The sequence below is a fragment of the Pyrgilauda ruficollis genome, unplaced genomic scaffold, assembly GCF_017590135.1.
Source record: "Pyrgilauda ruficollis isolate IOZ18807 unplaced genomic scaffold, ASM1759013v1 scaffold46, whole genome shotgun sequence".
NCBI lineage: Eukaryota > Metazoa > Chordata > Aves > Passeriformes > Passeridae > Pyrgilauda > Pyrgilauda ruficollis.
This window is the reverse complement of record NW_024526155.1, coordinates 4,297,684-4,325,111: the sequence shown is the minus strand read 5'-3', so window position 1 is coordinate 4,325,111 and position 27,428 is coordinate 4,297,684. Positions and strand designations below refer to the sequence as shown.

The 27,428-nt window shown below is 49.9% G+C and overlaps 1 protein-coding gene across 2 annotated transcripts; it reads left to right on the top strand.

The window, feature by feature from the left end:
• Positions 1-1,293: 1,293 nt before the first annotated feature.
• Positions 1,294-17,900, top strand: HNF4A (hepatocyte nuclear factor 4 alpha). Of its 2 annotated transcripts, none has more exons than XM_041478767.1 (10): positions 1,294-1,408; positions 4,898-5,072; positions 6,890-6,984; positions 9,065-9,171; positions 11,617-11,772; positions 14,686-14,773; positions 15,295-15,450; positions 15,723-15,959; positions 16,633-16,755; positions 17,407-17,900. In XM_041478767.1, exons 1-10 carry the CDS (start codon positions 1,294-1,296, stop codon positions 17,547-17,549), a joined length of 1,395 nt encoding a protein of 464 aa, XP_041334701.1. In that variant the 3' UTR covers positions 17,550-17,900. The 2 variants fall into 2 exon arrangements, with proteins under 2 accessions (XP_041334701.1, XP_041334700.1); XM_041478766.1 differs by having other exon boundaries at positions 16,633-16,759; positions 17,366-17,549.
• Positions 17,901-27,428: the final 9,528 nt, after the last annotated feature.

Below are 27,428 nucleotides of genomic sequence, written 5' to 3'. Positions count from 1 at the left end.
TGATGGCACTGTGGCCAGGGCAGCTCGTGGTGCCAGTGGGGTTGGGGCTGCATTGGGGTGCCTGGGAAGAACAAACACAAGGCACTGGGAGCCCAGATCAGCAGCGTGTGGACTCAGTCGCCGCTGGTTGCGAAACCACGGGGCTGTTTTCAATGCAGAACAAACTGATACCAAATCATTAATTGCTGATTCTCTTGCACCATGAGCTGGTGCCATTCAGAGATCGATTAAATTCCCACTCAATGATCCGCAATTGCACTGAAAACTTTGAGTTCTGGCTGAAGTGGAGGAGTGATGTGGGGCAGCTGGGGAGGAGAGCACGGGCAGCTCTGGCCCCACTGGCCAGCACCAGCAGTGGGGTCAGAGCCCAGGTCTGGGTGAGGCACAGAACCACTGCTGGTGCTGACAGCAGACAGTGCACCCGCAGAAGGAAAGCTCCTGCCGCTCTCTGTAACCTGTCTCATGAAACTTTTATGACAGATCAGGCAGTACCTGAGGCTGGGGGTGTCCAGCACAGAGGGATTTCAGCTGTGGGACAGGAGCCACCCTGGCCATTCCCAGGGTGTCTGTGCCACCCCTCGGCCCTGCTCGCTGTTTGGGCATGGCTGCAGAATGGGATCTGTTTATAGGGCATCCAGCCCCCTGTAAAACTTGGTTTATAGGGAAGTAAAAGGAGTCATACATTTCACTTTACATAGCAACGTGTAAATTTCCAGGCAGGAGCTGACCTTCTCTGACTGTGAGGGAGAGAAAAGGAGAAGGAGTGGAAGGGATGGAGGGAGCAAGAGAAGGCAAAAACAGGGGTGTAGGCAATCAGTGGTGAGGGGAGGAAGGCAATGACAGAAGTGATGAAGAATCTTGTTGTCTCGTAGGGTTTTTTCCAAATTTTCCACCCCAGGTATAATTAAGAGCAACGCCAGCAGTTCAGCATCAAGGTCAATAGCCCTTGGCAAGTGCCTGCTCCCAAGGTGCTGCCTGCACCCAGGAGCCAGGATCAGAAACACCTTGAGATTCAATAATAAACAGTCAACAAGAATCACTGCTGCTCCACCAAAAAAAAAAAAAAAAGCTTAGCAGTATTCGGCAATGGGTGAGATGATTAAAGATTAACCCCCTGCCTCCTGCCTCCACCCCTCTGGGAGTATAGGCCTTGAGGCTCAGCAAATCCTTTCAGAGAAATATCTGAATTAAAAGACAACAGGTAGGGGACGCAGTGAAGGCAGAGGGAGGCAGGAGGGCCAATAGCCTGGGCCAAGGGAATCGGTACAATCTGGCCCGTGTTTGCCGAGGATAATGCGCCTTTCCAAAGCCCTCATAGACATGGAGATGGCAGATTACAGCGCAGCGCTAGACCCGGCTTACACCACCCTGGAGTTTGAGAACATGCAGGTGCTGGCTATGGGCAATGGTGAGTCCCCTCCAACTTCTCCCTCTGCTGGGTGGGATGAGCTGGGGGCTGCAGGAGGAGAAATCCCTGGGTTGGCCACAAAAATGTTCCCGGGGAGGGAAGGGGTGTCAGATGGGGAGCTCTCAAGGTGGGGTTCTGTTTTCCCAGGGGAAAATAGAGGGGGGAGAGCAGAGCTGTGCTTGGTACAGGCGGGATGGTGTCCTGCAGCCCAGAGTCCCTGGCAGCAGGCTGGAATGAGAAGACATTCAGCCCAGGGAATGGGGCTGGGACTGAACATGGTGGGGGTCTCCCAGACCCAGCCAAAATTTCTGCCTGGAGTGCTGTTGATGGTTCAGACAGACAACTGACCCTGTGCCTCCAGAGCTGAGAGCCAGTCCCTGGAGCAGAAAGGCATTTAGCACCTGGTAAGGGTGAAAATCACTGTCAGAAGTGATTTAGGCACTGCCGCTGCAGCAGTACCTAGTACTTTCCTAGTACAGCACTGGAATGTGGGGTGGCATCCCCCTCTCCTGGCTCAGCCCCCAGTCAGAGGACAAGGGGACCTTGAGAGGATAGACAAATGTTCCCATCCCTTCAGGAGGGTAGCATCACACCTAACCCTGCAGAATTCACAATGCTGGCCCATCCGTTTGGGGACCAAAGAGTCTTGGTGATTAAATGCTCAGAGATAGCAAGAGATTCCTCTCCAAGTCCCCCCTAAAGTCTCTCTAAATATGAGGTTAATGACTAAACAAAGCCATAGAAAGTGGCTCTGAGCCCTTTCCCTCCAGCCCAGGACTGCTGGGCACCTCTGTCCCAGAAGGGCTGTGCTGGCTCTGTGGACTCTTCCATCACAGCCTGTGTGGGTCTTCCCTGGGTTATGGCTCTGCTCTGTCAGGGTTGTAACTCTGAGGTGCCAAAGTGGCTCTGCTGTGCAATAATCCCCCACCACTCTGGGTCCCAGCCCCTTCTCCACTCCTGGGGGCTGGTCCTATCCCTTCAGGTGCCTCTGGGCCAAAAGTCCCCCCCTGGATAGCTTTGCTGCTATCCATCTGGACACTCTGGGACAAGCTCAGGCATTGCTTCCTCCCCATGCCCCTCTCCCATCCAGGGAGCATCTGCACAAGGGGCTGTGATCTGCCCTCCCTGGACCCAGGGCTCTGTGGAGCAGAGGGACAGGAGAATTTCCTGTGACAAGATCCAGTGTGCTGTGACACTCCAGGGGTGGATGAGTCAGCTGGGGCAGGCAGCACCAACTCCTCTCCTCCTGGGCCCAGCTCCAGGCCAGGGACAGCCCTTGCTTCCAGGGCTGTTTTGGCACTGCAGCAGCTGCCCTGGAGGACACACCTCCTGCAGGACCTCCACCTGCAGAACCTGTGCCTCTTTTTCTGGCCAAGGACTGCTCAGAGCCCAGCCACCGCGTGCCACAGCTCTGCAGCTCAGCTCCGGGGCTGCTGCTCAGCAGGGAGCAAGTTTGTCTCTCACAGGCAAAATGCATCCTGTGCTCAGACAGGCTCAGGGACCTCTTGAGCAGCTCCTGTCCTAACACACAGCTCAGCTGAGAGGTCTCAAAGTCAGATTTTTTCTTTCTTCCATTTACCTTAACTCCAACCACTTGACTGCAGCAGTCAGAGCCCACATTTTTGGCATGTATTTGTCAGAATAAACTTAATTGGAAAATTATCCATTAGGCAATAATTTCTTTGTTGTTGACTATTAGACTGAGATGTTGCAATTTCTTTGATAAGAGTGCCAGTTTTTCCTGCTCTATGTTCATCTGATTACAGCCTGATAGATTGCTAAAAAGGGATTTATCTGGGTTGCCACAGATATACAAGTAATGGGATTACAGGCAGATCAGCTCTTCCTCTCACATCTAAGTCCTATGTTTAGCTGGAACTGGGAATTTGACTTTCCTTCTGGAGTGAGCTGCATTTAGCTGAGCCCTCAGGATATGCATGGAGGAAGGCGGTTTTCAGAAGCAAGCTGCTCACAGGGACAAAAGACAGCCAGAACAGCCTTGGGAAAGCTCAGGGCTCTGGGTGTGGAGACAGGAGCTTTGCACTGGTGACAGGGTGTGCCAGGCAGGGACACAGACAGGCAGCAAAGTGACTCACAGAGAAATACAGGAGGGACACGAGGAATTGGAAAGACAGAAAGCAGGCAGGGAAATGAAAGAAGTTATCAGAGGTAGGGAGCTCAAGAACCCCTGTGCTCACTCACTGCTGGTTCAGTGCCAGTAACTCCTGCTGAGGGGTGGCAGGAGCAGGATGTGCAGCACCTGCTGAAATACCCCTTTCTCTGCAAAACAGAAGCTAAAAATGCAGCCCTGCCCCAGCCAGACTTGCCTTGGCCCCCCCAGCACCACAGCTGGGCTGCCATGGGGAGCCCAGCTGGGACCAGCCCTTCTGCTGGGTGCCAGGTGGGAGCAGCTGTGGTCCTTCCAGGGTGAGCCTTAACTGAGTCCTTACAAAAACCCAGAAATCAGGGGCCAATAGACTCAAGCATTAAAAATCCCAGCAGGTTTCTATAGCTTTGTAGATCCTGGGTATGATTTGTGACTGGCATTTCCACTGAGGGAGGGGGATGTGCCTGTGCTGACACAGAGAAACGTACATGGGAGGGGACAATTAGATCAACTGAATTAAGGGCTGATCCCTTCAGCCTTGAGGTTTGTTTGGCTTGCTGGAGGGGTTTAGTGTAGCCCTTGTATGGTTTTTAGCCTTTCAGATGTTCTTTCCTCCAGAGCCTGCTGCAATTCCCTATCCTCCAAAAAAAGCCCTGCAAGTCCCAGTCCCCCTTGGTCTGTAAGGACTGCAAGACAAATCAATTTCCACTGTGATCCTACCAGACTCTAGAAGATACCCAGCATACAGCCTTCTCCATGCCAGAGTGACACCTTTTTTCTTTAATCAGTCCTTCCTTGCATGGGAAGCCTTGCCCACATGAGTTTTCCAGCTGAAGTCATTTGAGTTTGCTATTTACCTAAAGTCTTGTTTTCCCAAAGAAGGGCTGTGCAGGCTGGAGCTCCATGCCTGGACAAGGGAACTGTTCACCTCATCTGCTCAGGGCTGTCTTGGGCTCTTTCAGTGCTATAACACAAACACCTCCCTAACAAATCAGCTGCTCACCCTGAGCGGTAATACCTCAGCTTTAACTCTGCATCAGCTTTTGCTCTGGCCACACTACTGCAGCCCAAAGTGTCTGCAAATCCCCAAGGCATTCTGGCTCTGCTCTGTGACTCCTGCAAATGGGCTTCCACTTTATCTGAAGGCATTGCTGCAGCCAGGCCTTTGGGAAGAGGGGTCTCACCATGGAATACAGCAAGTTTTGGTGCACCCAAAATGCAATTACTTAAGCGCTGAGAGCTTACAGCCTCTCTCCTCACACACCTCTCACACAGCCAGGCTGCAGCTGCCTGGTTTCTCCAAGTCTCTGACTCTAGCTGAGTTAGCAAATGTTGGCTGGCTGTCTCACTGTCCTCTTCTTGCTGTGTCCTTCCCCAAGCAGACACGTCTCCATCAGAAGCAGCCAGCCTCAGCAGCTCCAGCAGCATTGGGGTGAGCACGCTGTGTGCCATCTGCGGGGACCGCGCCACCGGCAAGCACTACGGGGCTTCCAGCTGCGATGGCTGCAAAGGCTTCTTCAGGAGGAGCGTCAGGAAGAACCACATGTACTCCTGCAGGTGAGGACAGAGGGCACACACACGCATGGCTCAGACAGGACAGCCCCTCACAGCTCAGGCAAAGCCCTCAAAGTGCAGCAGCACTGCCCTTCATCCTCTTCATCCTCCCTGCATCCTCCTCCATGTTCCCAGAGCTAAGCCCTCAGCTGGGAGGGGTCAGTGACTGCCCTGACTTTGGGACTGCTCACTGGGGAAAGACCCTGGAAGGTCTTGACCCATATTTTAGGGGCCAAGCACATGTTCTTGCAAATGGGTATAGCCAACCATGGATGTGGCCAGCAAGCAGCAAGGTGCCAGGGGAGAAGCCCCATTTCAGGGACTTAGCACCTCCCTGCTCAGTGCAGCACAAACCTCGCTCTCCCTGGGGGCAATCCTTCTCCGTCACCAGATGGATGTGTGCCTGCCATCCAGCTACAATGCTGTCACTGCCTGTGACATGACACAAGAACACCTGAGGAGCACCATGAGGGGCAGAATTACATGCACTTTTCTGAGGATGGGGCACTCGTGTTGCTCCTGAAATTCATGCACTGCACCTCGTGCCATTGGGGGTAGCCCATGGGTCTCTTGTGCCATCAGCAGCTGTGACCTGCCTGCTGCTGGCATTGAGCAACTCACTTGTAGGGAGTCACAAAGGAAACTGAAGAATCCTCAGTTCACAGTGTCTAAATCCCTTGGGCTTTTTGAGTCAGTTACTCCTGATGGCCTCACAGCCACTTGGAGAGCATGAAGAGCAACATGGCTCTAAAACCTGAGTGACAGAAGGAAGCCCCAGGTTTATGAGTGCCTGTGAAGCACATCATCATTTGCACCCCAGGGTTATTTAAGGTGGCTGCCCACGGAGCCCCCTCCCCACAGCTCCATCAGAAAAGCCAAGGTGCCCAGTTCTTTGGAAGCTGAGGCTTTTATATGCACTACAGGAATATTTTAAAAACTGCTTTCAGGCATCCATTTGGGCAAATCATAGCTTGGGATCTTTAAAAAGCAGAGTAGAAGGAAGCCCTTTCAAAAGCTACAGAATTCAGCATGGCTGGGAGCCCTTCTCCAGCTCTGTAGTCCTTTGTCTTTACTCTGCAAACTGGATCAATCTGCTGTAAAGTAGAGCAAATTTGCAAGTGAAATTCATGCTGCAAGTGGCCACCAGGCTTGTGAGTCACACATATGGGAGATCAGTTTTCCCCACCATGTGCTGGGGATTTGGTGACACAAGCCTGGAGGGAAGGAGCTGGTTCCTTCCCAAGTCCTCTCTGAAGTGCAAGTGGCAGCAGAGCAGTTTGCAGAGCAGCAATGCTGTCCAGAAGGTCAGAAACAACCTCTGAGAATCCCAGACACAGATCTGGAGAGATGCAGGGACTTAAACTGACTTCTTAACCTCACCAATGGGTTACTACAACCTTCCACCTCTTTTTAAAATTCACAATAAAGGCATTTTTCCTTTCATTCTACTGGGGTCTAACTTACAACTTCCAAGTTGGTTCTGACCCTCCTAGATCACACTTTTAACTTCCCTGGGGTTTGTTAGCCCACTATAGACATCCTATCCCTAATGGTTACTGAGTAGTCTGAGCTCTTTCATGTGACTCAGTTCTAGTCTGTCCTTATTGACCATCCAGAGGCACAGGGGAGAGCTGAAATTTTGGTGCAAAAAGGAAACCACAGGCTAAAGAGTGCAAAAATCACAGCCTGGGGCTCCTTTCTCAGGGTGAGCCTCTGGGAACCTTCTCTGAGCATATCTTGGAGCTTGGGACTCTGTCTTGTCCTGCCTTCAGGCTCAGCCTTGCCGCTCCTCACACTTTTCTTTCTTCCTTCTTTCCCAGGTTTAACAGGCAGTGTGTGGTAGACAAAGACAAAAGAAACCAGTGCCGGTACTGCAGGCTGAAGAAGTGCTTCCGAGCAGGAATGAAGAAGGAAGGTGGGTGCCTGTGCCTTCCCCCAGCAGCAGTCCCTGGCGCTGCCTGGGTATGTTTGAGGAAGCCCTTCAGCCAAGGCTGGTCCCTGCCAGGTGCACACTTGTCCAGCCACCTCAGCCCTGTGTTCCCTGCACAGTGCCCTCCTGGGCACAGATCCTGACCCCCACCACAGGGGGATTTAGGGAGAATCCATGCCTGTGTCTCAGAACTGCCCATGTTTGTGCACACAATCACACCCAGGGCTCTCCAGCTCACTCTTGCTCACACTGACACACACAGCACCTGGGCTCCCACACTGCAGTCCACTGGAGGGGTTTGGGAATGCTTCTCCACATCACTGAGGAGCAGAAACTTCGAAGAGGGCCTGGGAATTTGGAAAGACTTTGGTAAAACTGCTCCAAGTGCTGTTATCCCAGAGTGACCACAAAACCCACAGCTGGCCAGCAGAAGTCACACTGACATTTTGCACCTTTTTTTTCCTGATAGATATATAGGTTCTTGCTGACCATCTGCAGAGAGGCAGTGAGTTTAGTTTAAAGAAAGGATCCAGAGTAAAGTGGAGCATTTTTGCTATTTAACTGTGTGAAAAGAGTAGAGATATCCCTACATGGCCCATGCTCACCCCCTCAGCTCCCCACCTCTCTGTCTCTGCAGCCCTTACAGGTCCCCATGGCAGGATTCTCCCCTTGTTTAGTCCTGTTTTGAGAAGGGACAGGAGAACCTGGTGGCTTTGATGGTGCTTCTGTTAGAGGAGGGACAAACTGCCAGGGGCAGAGGCATCCCACAGAGCTCACCCCACTTGTGTCTGCAAAGGGACAACTGGGAGGCATTCAGCCCTGTTATTCCATGCAGGGAAATTAAACCCCATGCTCCTCCCAGTTCACACTGCCTCAAGAAGAAACTTTGGAGTAAAAGGGTCCTTGAAGACAACAGGGAAGTACCAGTGGTACGTTGGTGGCTGCAGGAAGACCTCTGAGCAGGAACATTTATTCCCTGTAAAAGGGGATGAGGTATCACAAGCAACTTTTCTTGCCTTTTCCTGAAGAATATAGGAATCCTCCTCTCCATGCAGCTCATCCCCTGCCCAGAGCTGTGCTGTTGTCTGTTAATATTCAATAGAAGTTACATTAGGTGCATGACCAGCTAATACTGAGCAAACATTTGGAAAACATCATGGCATGACTGAACTCAGGGGCCTGCTACTGATAACAAGCAGCATAACCTTGAGAGCTCCTATTTACAGCCGCTGACTGCAGGGCTTTTCTCCTGGCCCAGCCTCATTATTGCTTTTTATCAGGTGGATTTATACATGGAGAACGTATCAATCCAGAGAGCCACCAGCCCAAGGCAGGGACTGTGCTGTTTCCCCTGCCATGGATCAATAGCTTATTTGAGCAGATGGCTCTGAGTGGCGTGGCCAGGGTGAGTTACAGCCAGCCCAGGCCTCGTGACAGACAGAGCAGGCAAGTCCTCCCCCTCAAAGCCCTCAAGACTAGACCAAACAGAGGCACACTGGGGTCAAACCTGTCCTGGGATGCTTTTACAATAAGGTATGAGAGCTCTTTTGCTCTGGATGGATAAGCAGGAACAGTTTTGCACTTCCTTCCTTATTGTAGTTGAGACAGAAGTTTTCCAACTACACCTTACCCAGTGCAACAGCTTTTCTGAATGGAGCTCACAGGAGTCATGTGGGCAAGGAAACCTTGCAGATACTCTTCCATTTCACACATCAGCTTTGGGCTGCATACATGAGCATGGCCACCGTTTCAAACCCCATCTCATGAAATCAAAAAACTCTGATTCTTTGCCAGGAAAATTTCCCCACTGAACTCTACAGGTGTTTGGGTTTGAATCAACCCCATCCCTGGAAAGTCTAATAAAGCAAATAAGAAATCAGATCCACCAGATGCAGTCAGCTCTCGCTGGAATCCATCCCAAACCAGACACAGCTGCACCTCCACCCTGCCTGGCATGGAAGCTGGGAAACTGCAGTTAAGGAAGGGGAACGCCAGAAGTCTGTGCTAGTTTTCAGTGTGCATTGCCATGAACGACCTGCAGCTCAGCCAAAATCCTCTCTTGCAGCTGTACAAAATGAACGGGACCGAATCAGCACCCGCAGATCGAGTTACGAGGACAGCAGCCTGCCCTCCATCAATGCCCTCCTGCACGCAGAAGCCCTGGCACAGCAGGTACCTCTTCTCCCTTCTTTATCAAATACAAAAGCATCAGGCACTACCTGGAGTGTAGAGCCAGCAGAGTATTTAATAGCCAAGTCTTCAAATTATCACCTCTTTTCTAAGTGGCTTATCTGCCAACTCAACACTGATTTTTCAAAAAGCATTTGTTACCTGAAACCATCCCTTTAAATTTCCTTAGTCCAGAACTCAGTTGTAACAATATGAAGTGATTTGTTCTGCTTTAATGGGACACAGGAAGGCTGGAGAGCCTGATGGAAGAAAGTAGAGCAGAATCATTGCAATCCAAAGAGCTGTGGCTGCCTAAGCCCACGAGGGGCTGGCCTTGCATGAGCAGCCTCCCTTCCCCATGAGCTGTTAGGAACTTTGGATTCCTGCACAGTTTCACAAGGAATCAGTTTCCTGCTTGTTTTATGCAGATACCTTTTCCAGTGTTGCCTGAAATTCCCTGTTTCCACTTGCAGACTGCCAAGATTCATTTCCTAGAGTGTTCACATTGCAGAGATGACTCTGATTTAAGAGGCTGGATACTGCAAATGGTGTACACAGCTCTGGGAAGACACAGGACAGGATGGGCACACACAGCCTGCAGGGAGGGTTTGGCTGTGAGAACAAGTGATGAGGATGGAGCTGTGCTGGAGGCAGGAGCTGCCACTCTTCATGGAGCTGGGGAGAACAGAACTCTGTGTCCTGGGGAAGATGAACAGGGGGTTGAGCTGCCTCAAGGGTCACAATGCCCTGAAGGCTGCCCTGGGAGATGCTCCAGGACAGGACGTGCTGTGCTCTGGGCTCCACATGAGGCTCAGGCTGTAAGGTCCACTTCCCCAAGGAGGGGATATGCCAGAATGGCCAAGGGCCAATCTTGTACTCGAAAAGCGCATCCAGTCTCATCCTACATCTCACCTTGTCCTATGCAGGCCTGAATATATTTATATACCCTATAAAAATAAGATTGATGCTGCTCCCAGAGGTGTGAGATAATGGAGTCTCGAGTCACCAAATCTACAAGGGAAGGACATTTCTGGGGCTCAGAATCCTGCAGTGCCATCACATGAAAGCAGGGTTTGCTGACAAAAACTACAATCATGGACAAATCCAGGGGAGCTTCTGCTCTCCCACAGAGCACAGAGAGATTCATTAAACAAGGCAGGCTCCAGCACGGTAATTGGTAACTTTTATGTGCCTTGCTAATTAGAACAAGATACTGCTGAGGAGCTGCTTTCTCCAAGATCTAGGGTCACTCACCCAGAGGTCTTTATTTATTTGCTAAGCCTTCCGGGCCCTCTGATTAGGGTAATACATGGTGAGATTTTTACAATCTTATTTATTCAATAATAGCTGGTGAGCTGGAAAGCCTCCAGGTAATGCAACCTGAAAAAAAAAATGCAGATGGCATTTGAATTCCATTTCCTTGGGGAGGCCAGCAGGGTCCAAGCTGAAAATGCTGGCAGGAATAGGGCAGGAAGAGTTGATGTTGTACAAGAGCACAGAGGGCAGGCAGAGGGCAGTGATGGGGTTGAGTTAATTGCTTACAGAAGCATGAGGATAAAGTAGTGACTAAGGGCAAATTTTTAGATGACCTGGGTGAGCAGCTAAGCATGAGAACCAGGCAGGAGGTTGGGTGCCTGGTTTGGGGGAGATGTTCTGTCCAGCTCTGTGTAACAGTACTTGCAGAGTTGTCAGGGTTGTCCTTTGCAAATGAAGTGGCAATCACAAATAATTTGCCATGTAACAAATGTCACCCATGTTGTGGGCATGTCTGAACTTGCCCAGTTTTGCCCAAAGGACCTAAAAGCCAATGGGAGGTGGGAGACTGTTATCTTTAAAGTCTGCCCTTTGCTATTCAGAATGGGTGATGTCAAATGTTAATGATCTGGTGCTCACAGAAAGCAATGTCAGACCTAGAAAGCTGTGGCCTGGTGAGCTCATGATGACTCAGGAGAGGAGCAGAGCCTGCTCTCCTCCTGTGGAAAGCAGACATGGCAGCCTCTGGAGCAGGCTGGAAGGGGGAGCAGCTCCCTGCACTTTGGTGGGACCAAGTGCAGCAGCACTGGTGGATGTGTCCTTTCTACTGGTGAGGCTGACTGCCACACAAGCCCCTCTGTTCCCTCCTGGATCTTGACTGGGCACACTTGTTCAGTGGGAGGAAGATCCTGGCTTTAGGAATTTTTCCTCTGTGCTTTCCAGTCTATTCAAGGCTTTGCAGTTTACCAAGATGATCCCCAGCCTCTGCTCTGCAGCGTTTCATGTTCACAGATCCCCAAGCTGATCTGAGTTTAAATGAGTCTTGTTGGGTCACCTGTTCTGGGAGCTGTGTGCTACAGAAAAAATGTAATTATAATTTCTGGAGTCTGCATCAACAACCCATGAGCTGGGGATTTTCCTCTCTGTGGTTCCTCTGTGGTACTGAAAGCTGAAGGATGTCTTCTCTCCTTCCAGATATCATCCCCAGTTCCTGTGCTCAACGGAGACATCCGAGGGAAGAAGATTGCCAATATTTCCGACGTGTGTGAGTCCATGAAGCAGCAGCTGCTGGTGCTGGTGGAGTGGGCCAAGTACATCCCCCCATTCTGTGAGCTGCCCCTGGATGACCAGGCAAGTCCCGCTACCCACCCCACCTCGCTCTGCCCTGGTAAGGGCAGCAGGGAGCCAAAACCAGCTGAGACCTTCAAAGAAAATGCTCATTGTGCACTCTGTTATCCTGACTGCTGCAGCTGATTGGGAGCAGCATCCATACAATGCCAGCACAGACCAGACATCCATACAATGCCAGCACGGGCCACTTGCATGTGCTGCTAATCAGCCCATGAGCACAGCCAGATAACACTGAGCTTGAATTAGGTCGTTATCAGATGAGCATTTTGGGGTCAGCCAGTCATTTATTAATTATGGTTTGCACAGCACTTTGAAAACCTGAAGTGCTTGACAAATGCTTGGGGTAATCGGAATTAGCAGGAGAGATTTCTGGCCTAAGGTCTGCCCAAAATTTAAAACCTGCCTGTCTCTTGCTGCTTCTTGCCTAGGGGTATGTTTGTATCCATGCTCCCAGTGTGGAATTTTGAAGCTATACACTATTTTGCTCCCATGGCAGTAGAAAATCCTTTTTCCAGGATTAAAAAGCAAGGATATATTTGCATTTAACAGAAATTACTAAAATGGCATTTGTGAGCTCCCTAATGAAGATAAGCACAGTGGGCTTGGTGTGCTCTGTAGAACTGCAGTGCAGGATTCCAGGCAGCCTCAGAGAGGTAAAGGAGAGGCCTCCCGTGGATGTCTGAATTTCAGAGGTCTGCAGCAGGTGTTGAAGGACATGATGTGTGCCCAGCCTTGAGCAGCACATGTGGCTGGGATAGCACTTCTGGCAGGGCCAGCACAGGTCCTGTCACAGGTAGGGAGGGACTTCCAGTCTGTCCAGTGTACAGTCACAACACCAGTATGTGTTCTCTTCAGCTAGGACCAGTCTCCAGCCCTATTGACCTAGAGGTTATTTTTATATAATGAAGAAAAAGGATATCCATTTGAGAGTGTCCAGCTGATCAAAACACCCTAAATCCTAAATCTGAGCTCTTTAGTAACCACCCAGCAGCACCCAGAGCTCTGGGGAATTCTGTGCTCTTAAAATGGGAGAATGGTTGCTTCTTTTTTACTGTGTGAAAGTACTAAATTGTTTAAAATTATAAGAAATCTGTTAAACTGCTAAGGAAAATGCAGTTCATAATTTATGGAAACCACAATGGACTCCAATGGCAAATGCCAGTTACACAGCATATACAAATGAGCAGTCTGCAGCCTAGCACAGACCTGGGGCAGCTCTGCACAACCCATCACATCCTTCTGCCATTTGGAACAGAGGCCCTAAACCTGGCCAATAACTCTGCAAACTACAGCAACTTCCACATGAGCTCATTTTACAGTTGTGGGGCTGCAAAATTCCTCAAAGGAGAAAACAGAGCCTAAAGATGGCACAGTTTGAACCCTGCCTTCCCACAAGGAAGAGGCTGCTCCATGAAACAGATCTCCTTTTGTAGAAAAGATCACACCCAACCTCTCATTCTCCTTCTGCACCAAAATGTCAAAACCCCCATGTTTGGTGGGGCAAAGAGTTTCATCTCAAAGTTCAAGCTCTGCTTTGTTGTGTTACAACTGTAGATCTATCCTAATTCACAGGGGAACTATGTATCTCAGGTTCATCACTGCAAGAACAAATATCAAATGAGATGGTTTGGCCTTCTTGAAGTAATTCAATTTAACCCTGCTCAAACAAGGAAATTCTGTGGACACATAAAAGGTGGTTACAAACTGAACTGAATTTGCAATAGGCAGGAAATTTTTAGATGAGAGCTTTACTCTCTCCTGGGGCTGGCAGTTTTTTTCCTTGTCATAGCTTTGTCAGGTAGGAAAGCTCAGTTTTGTGCAGCTCTGGTAATTCCAAGCAGCTCAGCTAACATATCCACCCATGTTTGGACAGCAATAGAGAGAGGCTAGATTTTGGCATCTAGATAAAGATTCCCCAGTATCATGTGTGCACAGTCTTTTTGCAAGGATCTCTATTTATTTTGTATAACCTTTTTTACCATCTGTGGTGAAAAAAAAAACCCAAAAACCCTCTCCTAGACATCAGAATGTTTCCTAACCAGAGCTCTCTTCTATGGGTGACACATTCTCCTTGCATTCCTGGTAGGGTAAGGCTTCTCTTGGCTTTGACAGATGCTGAGGGTAACACACTGGAAAAGTGGACCATTCTTTTCAGAAAGTGGACATACTTTTCAGCATTTCTCTATTAATGTTTAATGATTGTTTTCTCCAGCAGAAGGTCCTGGCTGGACATTAAGAAGTCTCTGTGTCAGGATGTCCAATTGTTAACCTCTCTTTCTGCCTAAATCTCTGAAATTTTTAACTGAAGGAGGGCAAAAGATTCAGAACATTCTCAGGAGCCACTGGAGGGTGTAAAGTGAAACACTTCAATCATTAACACCAGGGGAGAAAAACATCCCTTTGGCTTCCCTTCCCCAGTTCCTGTGGCTGTGCAGGGGACAAATGGCCAGGGGGTGACCCCACTGGCCAGCTGGACATGGATCCCCATGGGTGTGATTGCAGTGGGAGGTGGGCACAGCCCAGAGGGACAGCAGTGTCCAACAGCAGGGACTGTACTTCTCCCCACTTCCCAGGATGGAGTGTGGTCCTGGTTCTGCACTTGGTAGGAGCTGTCTGCAAGCAGCCCACACTGGTGGGAGGTCCTGGGACAGTCTAGCATGGTCCTGCTCATGGCATTTGTCCTGAGTATGAGATATTTCAGGTGCTGTCTACTACCTGCTGTTTCTGCTGGATTTATAACTGGTTTAGCACAGAGCATTATTTGATCTCTTTCTCTGCCTGTAACTGAAGAGGGGCCCTCACTCCCATCCTTGAGTGCAGTACAGGAATGCTGAGCTTTCCCTCTTGCTGACATGAAATGATTTTTTGTCTCAGTCTCTGCATCACCCAAATAACTTTTCCCTGCCTTTGTAGGTAGCACTGCTACGTGCACACGCAGGGGAGCATCTGTTACTGGGAGCTGCCAAGAGGTCCATGGTGTTCAAGGATGTCTTGCTGCTAGGTAAAAATTGCACTTCTGCTCCGAGCCCATCTGCTTCTGTGATCCTTCCCTGCTGGGGTGGAGGAAAGGGTGGTCCAGTGTTTGGGGACATCCTTTTTGAAGGGTGGTGGCTTGAGCTGTTCTGTATTTTAGCAAGCCCAGCACAACCCTTGGGTGCAGCTAGGCCTGGCTGACATTGACATCAAGGTCATGAGGTGTGGCAAAGTTGGGGACTGTGTGAACGTTCATAGTGCACCCCCAGGTTTGTGTAAGCAGGCTGTGGTGGAACTGAGAAAAAAGCTCTCACTCCTTGGTCAGCTTTTCCTCACTTGAGTGGCTCTTGTGTAATGAGAAGCTGCTCTGGCAACACAGATCAAAATTTCTGGTGTTCTGAGACAGAGTAGGGGCTGACGGAGGAACTTCTTAATTCCTCCACCCCAAAATTCTCTCAGCATTAGCTACCTGCTAATGTTGAAGTCCTTGTCACCCCAGCTAAGTTTGAGCAATGACAAGGTGATGTTCTCTGTGCTGCTTGTCTGAAGGCAATGACCACATCATCCCACGGAACTGCCCCGAGCTGGTGGAGGTGAACCGTGTGGCCATCCGCATCCTGGATGAGCTGGTGCTGCCCTTCCAGGAGCTGCAGATAGATGACAATGAATATGCCTGCTTGAAAGCCATCATCTTCTTTGACCCAGGTATGGCCCAGCTTGGTGAGGGTTACCATCAGAGAGGCCTAGTCTGGATTATGCTGACTAACACCAGTCCTGAGTGGTGGAAAAGCTTCCTGGTCTCTTCGGGCCAAACTGTTCTTAGAGAGGGAGGAGAGAAGTCAGTCTTGAGAAAAATTGTCCATCACAGCAGACAATGGGGAATCAGAGGCAGCTCCCCTCAGGCTGACTTCATGCTGTCACTGGCAGGCAGCTCCCAGGGCAGCAGCCTGGAGAGTTGGCTGTGTGGGTCGTTGCAGATGCCAAGGGGCTGAGTGACCCGTCCAAGATCAAGAGGATGCGGTACCAGGTGCAGGTGAGCCTGGAGGATTACATCAACGACCGGCAGTACGACTCGCGGGGCCGCTTCGGGGAGCTGCTGCTGCTGCTGCCCGTGCTGCAGAGCATCACCTGGCAGATGATAGAGCAGATCCAGTTCGTCAAGCTCTTTGGCATGGCTAAGATTGACAACCTGCTGCAGGAGATGCTGCTGGGAGGTGAGTACTTGAGGGTGTGACAAGAGGCCTCTTGGCATTCCCTGACTGTTGTCCCCTTGAGACCCTCCTTAGTCACTTCTCTCTATCTAGCAAAGTTAGAGACCGCCAGTCTGCATGTCAGCCCCTGACTCACACAAAATCATCTCCCCTGTCCTTGACAGGGGTCACCAAGGGCCCTCTACTTCTTCTCACCTAAAGAGATGCATCAGCTGTGCCTCTGTTTACAGGGAGGCATCCCCAGCCCTCTGCACACAGACAAGCTTTGCTGTGCACCCCTGACTCCAACCTGGCAGCCATTTCACCAATCCTCCCCTGTCAGAAGGGACTCATCAAAACAAAAAGGTCTGAAAGCTCAGGTTGAAAGAACAGCCTAGATTTTCTAGTGGGAGCATCCAATGGAACAAAACGAAATGAAAAGTTCCCACTGTGCTATTCTGCACGTGGAGGTGTGACTAAGGAATATAATCCTGTATAAGAGGATATGCAGGCAGCAGGCAGGGGTTAGTTAGTTAGTTCAAGGCATGCATGGAGGAAAAAGGGAAGGGTGTGCTCCAGTCACTTGTGCACAAGGTGATGGTGCACAAAGCCTTGGACATTTGGGTGCAGTGGGTCTGCCCATCTGAACTGTCTCCTTCTGCCATTGTGGCCATTAATGTCTTCTGCATGTTCTTAGGCTCATCGAGTGAAACGCCGCACACCCACCACCACCTGCACCCTCACCTGATCCAGGAGAACCTGGGAACAAACGTCATTGTGGCCAACACAATGCCTCCTCAGATGCACAACGGGCAGATGTGTGAGTATATCCAGAGAGACAGAGAGCTCCTGGGAGAAACCAGGAGCTTTCCAGTGGGCCTGTGGAGGTAGTTTCTACCTTGCATGGAAATCTGCAAGCAAGACAAAATCTCGGGTAATGAGTGTGTGAGAAATTCCTATGCAGAAAGGAGGGAAAGACAAACAGAGAGGTAGGTTAGATTAGATTAGGACAGACTAACTGATTCAACAAGATACTCCTTGGCAGACTACAACTTTTACATAGCCCTTAAGGGATGAATGGTCCTATCCAGAGCTTAGTGAAATCAGTAGAAAGGCTCCCCTTCCCTTGAGTGGTTAAGACACACTTCAATTTGTCCTCTGTAAAAACACAGGAGGATCTGGCCCACCAAATGGGGCCACCAATGGGGACCTTGTGCTGAGATGAGCTTGGCTGACCAAAAATGTGATTAGTAGAGGTCAAAATGTCAGCAGCTCCCCTTATTTGATGTTGGTTATTGTGGTTCTCCTGGGGCATCAAACCATGCCTGTGTGTCTGGGCTGCCCTACAGCAAACACACAAGCCCTTAAGAGCCTCTGCTGTGCTGACATCTGAACCCTGCACGACTGAGGACAGATCCCAGAGCTGTAAGGTTTGTGAGGCCCTCTTTTAATTCGGTTTCTCTCTCTTCAGCTACTCCAGAAACTCCACAGCCTTCTCCACCCGCGGGCTCAGGATCAGAGCAGTACAAGCTGCTGCCTGGAGCCATTGCAACCGTGGCAAAGCAGCCCACGTCCATCCCACAGCCTGCCATCACAAAACAGGAGGTCATCTAGCACCCCCACCCAGCCAGCCTCCTTCGGAGCACCGTGTGGGAGAAAAGCCCAAACTGACTCTGCCACTGTGAAAAGAGAAGCCATCCAGAGGTCCCTGGGCACCGACACACACACTTGCTTTTTGGACTGACCATCACCAGAAGGTGTCTTCCTGCAGCTACAGACAGCACGGGCCATGGGCAGCCCCAGAGGCCCAGAACTAAGGCTGTAGCCTTGCCAAAACCCTCAGTCCTTGTAAGGAGGGCCAGATTCCTGCCTCCCTCTGCGGGGAGGTGGCAGTGACTGGCTGGGGACAGGCTGCTGCCCCACTGCCACCACAGCATTGGTTCAGCACACAGCAGACCCTGTGAATGAGCAATTCCCTGGGCCGTGGGAGTGGAGGGCTTCCCTCCCACAGCCATGCCAGCCCCCCTGACAGTCCCCAGTCCAGCCAGACTTGGTGGAGGTGGAAGCTCCCCCAGGAGCATCACAGCAGGTGAAGCACATGGGGCTTGTCCAGGCAGCACTGCCAGAACTGCTCCTCAGCCTTGGCTAGTCCCAGGTCTTTGCGTGGTGTCACCCACCAGCACACTGAGCCCCCCAGCCAGACCTAACAAATCTTTTCAGCTGATACTGGGACAAAGTCTGGCCCACCAAGATACTCCACTATTTGGATCCCTCTGCCTCTTGAGGGGTTTTGATATTTCTGTGCCATGCCTGCCCTCTCACCACAATGCTCAGAGAGGCAGCCACTGCCAAGCCCTTCCCTTGCACCACTCACTGCCTCCTGGAAATTAGAGGGACCTTGGGATTCCAGAGATTTCAGCTAATGGGATGGGGTCACCCTTTACAGGCTGGCAGCACTGCCCAAATATCTGGCCAACTACTGCTTGTCAGCAGACAAAAGACCACTGGATGCCTATTTGGAAGGAAGTGGGGGAAAGATGTAGGAAGGGGAAAGACCTATGGGGTGAGAAGAGCTTGAGCCTCACAGATTGGACCAAGGTCTTGGGCGATCTAAGTGCTGGGAGCACTGGGGCCCAGGATCTCAGTTCAGACCCAACTTAATGCTAAGATATGCCACACAATCTACTTCTCCAGTGCAGTGCCACTCCTTCAGCTTAGAGTGAGTGGCTGATAACAGATTTATAGGTCTTCATAACATGATAAGAATTCTTTATGACTCCTTCAGGCCTCAGAGTGTTTGAGCACACCAGCCTCAAAAATACAATTATTGTCCTGCAGAGAAAAGCAACAGAGGTCCAGCAATAACCCTGTCTCACCCAAGCCCCTTGGGTCTGCCCCAGCCTTGGGTCTGCCCCCCCTGCTCTGCTCCCTCCTGCCCCTGTCCCCGTTCTTCTGTGCCCTCCTGTGCCAAAACCCTGCAGATCTGACCTTTGGTTTACAGCTGAAAGCAGGAAAGGAGCCCTCCTGCACCCAGCGCCTGCTCCAGGTGCCAGCAGGGCTGGAGCGCCCGAGCCCTGCACCACGCAGGCCTGAGCCACTGCTGGCCTCTCGGGAGGATGAGGATGGTGGCCCCACGGCTGCCAGGAGGTCTCTGGTGGGGACAAATCTGAGCCAGCTCAGCCAGAGGAGCTGCAGGTGTGTCCCCTGCTTTCCAATGCAAAATGAAACACCTCGTGCTGGCGGTGTCAGAGGTGTTGCATGGTCCCAATGCTGGTGGCATCGTACCAAGTAATTTATTGCAATGGTGAATCCAATCATTTCCTGTAAATTATTTTGTAAATCACATTGATTATTTATAATTGGGAGATTAAATGCAAAAAAAAAACAAAAAACCAAAAAAAAACCCCAACCCTGTAGTAACCAGGCTGTCTTTTCCAACTGCAGCAACCTTTTTTTCTGTACGTAGACATACTTTGTGGGGAATCCTTTTTGGTCCATTTGCACCAAGTGTTCCTCAATATTGTACATTAATTTTTTCTGGTTTCTGCCTTCCAATGGAAACAGAAGAATATTTCTTCACAAGAGTTTGTATTCATAAAAAAAAAAGGAAAAAAAAAAAGAAAAATAAATGCAAAAATATTTTCTAACTTTTCCCAGACAGATGGATTTCTTTTTTCTGGGAGGATTTATTTTAAATCAAGGGGCTAACCCCCCTGTTGGTCTGAGCACAAAGCATATGTGTATGGAGAAAAAAGCACAAACAAGTGTTTGATGCTGTTGCCAGCTGTCACTATTTCCTGGCAAGCCCAATGTGTCTGTCCTGAAGCCACGTGTGCTGGAATCATAAGATTGAATGACAATCCAAATTTTCATTAAAAGAAAAACAAACATGGAGAATAAATATTTACTTTCATGATTCCAGGGAGCTTAAAGGCTTGAAGTAACCACATTCTGAAAGCCAAGCAAAGGAAGCTAAAATATATTATTCACATTTCAAACATGTTCATTTTATGTTCCTCTTGTATTTCAAAGGTAATTTCTGAGTACTTTGGGGCGAGTGATTGTCCTTTGTTTCAAACACAGCCACCCTACTGCTGGCAGCAGGTGGGAGCCAGACTGAGCCTATGGGGCACAGTAAGATGATCAAGTGAAAATCAATTTATCACTGGCTGTAAAGGTGAAGAAATACACTGGCAATTAGAGAAGGCTCTTAATGACCTGCTTTTCTGACCACGGGAGCCTGTGCTCAGCTGTAGCATGGCCAGGAAGAGAACAGGAAGAGAGGAGAGAGGTGTAGATGGCTGTAAAGATGAGGTCTCTGGGAAGGAACAACACCCAGCATTTCCAGCTCTGGTCTGCAGGAGCTGGCCCTCATGTTCCCCCATCTCCTGCCTCTGATGAGAGTCGAGGTGAGCAGTCTCATCCTGGGTACAAGGGATGAGAAGCAGCCTCATTTTCCATCCCATCAGCACATCCAGTGGTGTCCCAGTGACAGTCATGCTGGTGAAAACTGCCAGCAGGGATGAGATGCAGGGACAAGATCCAGACTGTGTTTGAGGGCTGTGTGGAGACAGCATTTACAGCCTGTCTCCACTCTGAGTCAAGGACCTGGGAGAACAGGACAGGTCTCAAATAACCTGCCCTCACTACCTGTGCACCTGTGATGATCCAGAGCCCCAGCAGCACTGCTGAAAGCCTGAACAAGGGAACCAAAGACAGTCACAGGACATGTGCTTCCAGCACACACAGGACTGAGTGGTTAGTCCAGTCAAGGGAAAGAAAAGGACTTAGTTCATTCTTTTTAAAATAAAAAAACCCTGGGACTCCTCTGCTATGATTCATGGTTGGTTTTACCTGGGTATATGCCCTAAAACTCCCTATATGTAATATCAAATCTTCGAAGCAATAAATTCTCCTGGACTCCTTCCCATGAACTGCTCTATCAAGGTTGCCCTTTACCTGGTTAATCTTAAATCAGTGCACTTCCTACAGGAGATTTCTTATTGCTGGATTCGGCTCACTTGGGAAAAAACTGTCCCAGAAGCAGCCTTGTCCTTAATTGGCAACCTCAATCCCAACTCTCACCTCTTTTGTCTCTCCACCCTGGAATCACCCTGAAACACTGGTCTTGCCACTCGTGGGCTGTGTTTTACCCTGCTGGGTTCCCTGGAACCTGCAAGCCATGTCCCATGTCACAGGAGATGGCTCTGAGGATTGGCCTTTGACACACAACTTCCCTGACATTGTTTTTGAACACAAGAGCTTTCTGTGCCTGCAGCTCAGCCTAGGGATGATTTCCTGGAGAGCACCATCTCCAGCTGAGGAATCTTTTCATCATGTCCAAGCAAAGATCTGTGAAAGTGGTATTTTTAGGTCCTTTGGCCACTATGAAATGCATTCTTTTCATATTCCTTATATAACTTCCATCTGAAAGAGCCAGCAGGCTTTGGAGCCTTTTCCACAGCTTTCATATCTTAGTGGGAGGGGGGAAAAAAAAGACAAACAAGTTTTATGGCCTGCATATCATCTCTGACAAAAGCAACTATTGCTGCTATTAAACTTACAAGTGCACACACAGGCACAGATAGTCATGAACACCAAGAGGCAGCAGGGACAGCTCAGCAACGTGGCACTGCTGAGCCAGGCAATTCCATGTGCCAGGCTGGCCAGTTCCCTCTGGGCTTAATGCAAATATCACCAACCAGCTGGGGAACCCAGGCCACACACTGCACAAGTCCTTTCCACTCAGAGAGGCTGGAGGAGGAATGGTAAGGTGTGGGTATGTCTAAAATCCCTCTCCCCATTCCAAACCGAGGTGTGACCCTGGCAATCATAAACACACCTAGCACCTGAAAAATTGCCAGCCAGGCCAATAAAAATGGCAATATAGTGTCAGCTTCGTTATGTGACAGCAAGCAGGAGAGCTTGGCACAAACAACCCTGCAGTCACAACCTGCAGTTCAGTGTCCTGTGAGAGAGAAGAGGCTGCTGGGTCCAACAGAGTGCTCTCAGTTCAAACCCAGGGGAAGAAGAGCTCTGAGTCTAACCCAGGTCTGGGAAAGAAGGTGCTTTGGGAGATGTATTTCCTAGCCTTGCTCTGGCTTTGGGTCTGGAGTGATGCCAGGCTTGTGTGATCGTGACCAAAATCTTCCAGAGGCCTGAGGGCACCCTAACACTAAACCTGGGGTTTAGTTGTGGGTTACACAAAGCCCTGGGTTCTGCTGCCAGGCTCCACTCCAACCCCTCCCATCTGGCAGCTCTGCCTGGCTGGAACCTGCAGTCCCTTGGGACCCCATGGATTCACAAAGACCAGAGAGCCCTTGTGAGCCTGGGGGACCCCACAGCAGATGAGGGGTCTGGGGGAGCTGTTGTGATTCCCCAGCTCCTCCTAGAAACTGCTCTGGGTGCAAGAAACAGCACAAGAGCTGCCTGAGGGAATGCCTGGATAGACACCCACCACAGAAAGCATCCCAAGTCAGACAGGAATTCCTCTCTGCTGCTGCCAAGGCAGGTGTCAGCACTGGCTGGTGGAACAGGACAGGTTCCCCCTCACTGACTGGGAAAGTCATTACAATAAAGTAACTCATAATGCTCTGCTCCTTTCCAGGACTCTCCAAAACACCACTGTGCCTTAAAAACACGTTTTAATTAATCCTGCTGATGGGTTACTTACCATTAACCACCGACATGGAGCATACTGGCTCAAGAATATCCTGGAACCCACTCAGAGCTGATTTGCAGGGACAAGCCACTGAGAAAAAAGCTTGAGGCAGAAGCAGCAAAGAGAAACCTTAGTGGCAAACCCAGAATGCCTGACTCAGACCTACAGCACAGATAAAGAACAACCACTGGGATCCTCACTTCTCAGTGGGTTTTAGCCCCCTCTTAACCATATTCTAAGGTGTGGGATTAGAGTGGCACTTTCTCACCTGGGAGAGCACACGAGAGACCTGCTGTGCTGCACACCCATTGAGGAGGCAAAGGAGACAGTGCCAGCATTCCAGGCTCTTAATTTTCTTTTGAAATCCTACTATTTCTTGCATGCAGCTCCTCCTCTCACAGTCCACCATGCAGTATTCACCCCAAAGATGTGCAAAGATACCACTCAGGGGTTACTGTAAAACCCAGCCCTGCTTCACTCCTTCCCACTGATATATGGGCTTCTGATGAACCTCAGGCTGAAAGCCCCAAGAGCTGGAAAACCCTGTGCAACCTCATTCTGCCCCTGGAAAGTATCCTCCACCATTTACCAACTGGTTTCTTGCAGGAGCAAACCTGAGTGTTTCTGACAGCTGCAGCCTGTGCCATGGAGGGGCTGCAAGGAGCAGCTGCCAAGGTCCCAGGGCAGCCCCATCACAGCCCCTTTCAAGGGTTAATCCTGCCAGGGACCCATCCTGCCTCGGAGACAGCTGCTCTCCTTCCATCATGAAATGCAGTGCAAGGAAATGCTCAGTTCAGAGCGAGCTGGGCGTTGGACTAGATGACCTTTAAAGGTTCCTTCCAACCTAAGTTATTCTGTGATTCTATAAAATTAAACTGCGAAATCCTGTAATATTTAAAACATTCAGAGGTCCTGCCAAGCACATTCCTCACCAAGCTTTTGCAAAAACACTGCTCATCCTGAAGCTGGTAAAGCCAAGGAAAGGGGAATTCTTCCCTCAAAGCCTGGGCTGGGTAAGGCTGTGTGTCTGTGTCCCACCACACACTGGGCTTTCTGGGGGTCTGTCAGCCCCTTAGCACAGCTTTGTGTACCTGGGTGGCGGTGCCTGCCTGTGTACAGCTGCCCTGGCAGCAGATGCTACAGATTTGTGTGCATTTGCACATTAGTGCCTGTTTCCATAGCTGTGTGTGTGGGTCTGGCGTGCCATCTGTGCGTGGGGAGGGCATGAGCAGAGCAGGGATGGTCCCCTGCAGCCCAGCGTGTGCTGCTCCCAAGTGAGGCTCCCATCTGTGAGATCCCCTCCTCACACCACCACATGCAGGGTGACAGCAGGCACAGAAGCCTATTCTGGAGGATGCACACTTCCAGGCTTTGAGTGGAATATTGATGGTCATTTAGGGCATATTTTCTTAGTCACTTCATCCTCTGAGCACAGAGCAGAGCTGTTGGATTGTATCACAGCCAGGCACCATGTCTGGAGCCTGGCATGGCCCTGCCTGGGGTGATTTGTAGGGACTGCTGCTCCTCTACAGCCCTTCCCATTCTCCTGCACTGGTGCAGGAGGAGCAGCTCAGCTTTGAGATGGAAGCCCTGACACGCAGGCAGACCTTGTCCAGCACTGCAGCATGAATGGCTCTCTGCTCTGATGCTGAGTTGCCCAAAGGGGTTCTGTAGTTTGTGGGGCCCAGAAGTTCCACCTGCAACCCAGGGACCAGAGCCCCTCCTGGACTGAACTGCTCACAGATTATCTTTATGACAGGACTGTTACGTTTGCACAGTTTAGTGGTTTAATATCAGTTTAAAGCCTTCTCTGTGAGCAGTGCTGTTTGAAGTCATGCTCTCGCTTTCCAGCCTCAGCTTGCCAAGACTGTAAAACGTTTATTGCTAATGGTGGAAAAGCTTAAAGAAGCCAAGATAACTTTCCCAGGCTGGGTATTAAGACTGGGATCGGATAAGTAAACAAGTAAAGAGTATTACATGGAGTTCATTAAATATCAACCAACACCAACAGCCACTCATTTATAACACAACGGCAGAGCATGGGAGCACCCAGGAGCTGAGCTGAGAAAGGTATGAATCACATGTGATAGGAGAGATGAACATGAGGAGGGCTGGATTCCCCACGGGGCTCTGGGTGTGGTTCCCAAGGTCACAACACAACTCCTGATGAAAACTCCTGCAAAGACTGTAGGTTTGGACCTGATGGAGTAGCAGAGTTGGTGGGGTTCATCTCCTCTCAGCTGGGGAGGGTTGTGGGCATGTGGTGGAGCAGGTCCTTCTCCCTTCTGATGTGGTGGACAAGGACAAAACTCTCCTTCCTAGGAAGGAGAATTTAAATTCAGGCTACACCTATCACATCTCCTGGGACTGTCAGTTCCTGGATGTTTGTTTTCAGTTTTTAGCTTTTACTTCCTTATAGACAGGTTCTGCCTTTACTGGTTTCTAGTCACAGGATGCCAACACCAGGAAGAGTAAATTACAGAAGTTCTTGCTACAGTTCCTGTGATTTCCTGTGCCATATTTTCAAACTACTCCAACAACTTGGCTTGATGCTTGAACCCCCTCACTTCCATTCACCACCCACTGCTCTCCATGAGTTCAACATTCTCCACGTAAAAAAATCTGAGGTAAGGCAGTCACTTCATTTGGGGGCCATCCCCAGATTATATTCCACTCCCAGCTCTTCCTCACTGGCCTTACCCTCACTTCTACGTTCCTTCATCATACTCTCTCACCTGCCTAAGGCTCTTGCTCTTATTCTAATTTCATTGTCCATATTTCTCAATTGATTGTTACTGATTCTCCCTTATTTCCTGCCCTTCTTGTTCCCCAAAACAGAGCTTCATTCACATGCCACTCCTTTCAAACACCCCTGCTCACTCCTAACACCCTGTTGCAGCAGCCATTAACCAGTCAGGACTGGAACTGTCACCTCCCTGCTAAATTTTCCTCTCTTGTTTGAGAGGTACAAATTCCAAGCAGATTTTGCAACCTTTAGCATAAATTCCTGTTTGCAGCTCCAGTATTTCCCAGCTGTTTGGTGTTTTGAAGCCTTTTCTCAGATCAGCAATTAGGTGGATCAGGTGATCCAGGAAATTCTGTCATCCCTTCAGCTGGGAGGCCACAGATCCATGTCCACAGCACACACCTGGGACTCCAGGTCCCACCTGGCTGCTTCTGTCAGGTCCCTGTGCCCAGGAGCTGTATGAATGCAAATGGGAGCAATGCAAAATCTCTTGTCCTCCTGAGGTCCCTCCCAACCTCATTTATCCCACAAATCTACTGGAAAGGGCACAGAGCAACATCACAAACAGGTCCAGTTTACTCAGATCCAAACTGGACCCAGCTTCAGGCACCAGCTTGCCAGGCTGCACCCAGGTCTGGTCTTGACCACGAGCACAGGCTGGAATGGATGCACTGCCCTTCCCTGGAGCAGCTCTGCAGGTGACACCGGTGACACACTCCATTTGTTCCCATGCTGGCCTCTCTCTTACCAGGTACAGCGCCACTGAAACATTTTCTACTTTGGAAGGGCGAACCCTTGGCAGAGAAACACATCAGAGCTGAAGCCTGTACGCTGCAGAAGGGCCCTGATTCCCTGTCGGTTCCTGGGGCTCCCACTCTTTGTCCAGCTATCCTCGACTCCCTCTCCTGGCTGAGAGCACGGTTACAGCGAGAGAGAAACCACCAGGGGCATCCCCGCAGGCTGCCGAGCCCTTTGCCTTCAGCTGCGGGGCTGGAGGCGGCGTTCCCCCTCCCCATGGCTCCCGGGGAGCCAACCTGGGAGCGACCATCTTTTCATTGCAAATCCCATGCAGACAGCCCAGCCGTCACCACCCGACCTCCTGTGGGATGACACGGTTTTCTGTCCTGTCAGAAACCAATCCAGAACCAAGCTACCCCAAAATTCTCCTTTTATTAAGTTAGTCCCTCTGTTGTGGTTTAAATGCAGGATACAGCCGGGATATCTCTTGGGCTGTGCTTGCCTGGAGCCTGCATTGAGGCTGCCCTAGCTCCCCACACCAGCTCAGGCTGGCAGAGAGAGGCCCTGGGATACGTATTTGTATAGAAAATATATAGGATATATATGTTTTTTATATATGTATGCGTGTACATAGATCTGTGCATGTATATGTATACATATTTTAAAAGTATCTTTATATATGTGATTATATATTATATAAAAATTCTATGTAATCTGTAGATTATATATGTAAATATACTTACTGTGTTATATAACTACATATATTATATAACTATATATATTATATACACACAATATATATTATATACACATGTAACATACATATATCCGTATGTACATGTAAGTGTACACCCAAGTGTATTTAAATGTATATGTATACATACATATGTATGTATATATACACGCACATATGTGTAATAAAAATATATTTTATACACCATACATTCTATGCATATAAAATGTATTTCACAAGCGTAAAATGTATTTATAACATGCGCTTTATAAAATATACGTATTATTTACATATATTTGTGTGTAGATATGCATATATGTATGTATACACGTGTGTATATATATATAAAAAATATAAAACTCTGGAACTGAAGGGCAGGTGTCCCTTCGGGGAGCGTCCCCGGGGCTCCCTCTCGGTGCACGGAGCAGACGGCACACACGGAGGCAGCCCCGGGCCAGGGCCAGGCCGAGCGCAGCGCAGCCATGGCGCAGGCGCGGCGGCCGCGTCACCTCCGAGCGGCCGGGGCCGTTCCGGGGCGGCGGGGCCGGGACGCGGCTGGGCGTTGGACTAGATATGCATATATGTATGTATACACGTGGGCTGCAGGGCCGGGAG

What these genes read in the sequence shown, in the direction of transcription:
- HNF4A (XM_041478766.1), top strand. Translation starts at nt 1,294, where the DNA reads ATGCGCCTTTCCAAAGCCCTCATAGACATGGAGATGGCAGATTACAGC. An exon ending in GGTGCTGGCTATGGGCAATG is followed by an intron (nt 1,409 to 4,897) that starts GTGAGTCCCCTC and finishes TTCCCCAAGCAG; the next exon opens with ACACGTCTCCATCAGAAGCA. An exon ending in GCAGGAGATGCTGCTGGGAG is followed by an intron (nt 15,960 to 16,632) that starts GTGAGTACTTGA and finishes GCATGTTCTTAG; the next exon opens with GCTCATCGAGTGAAACGCCG.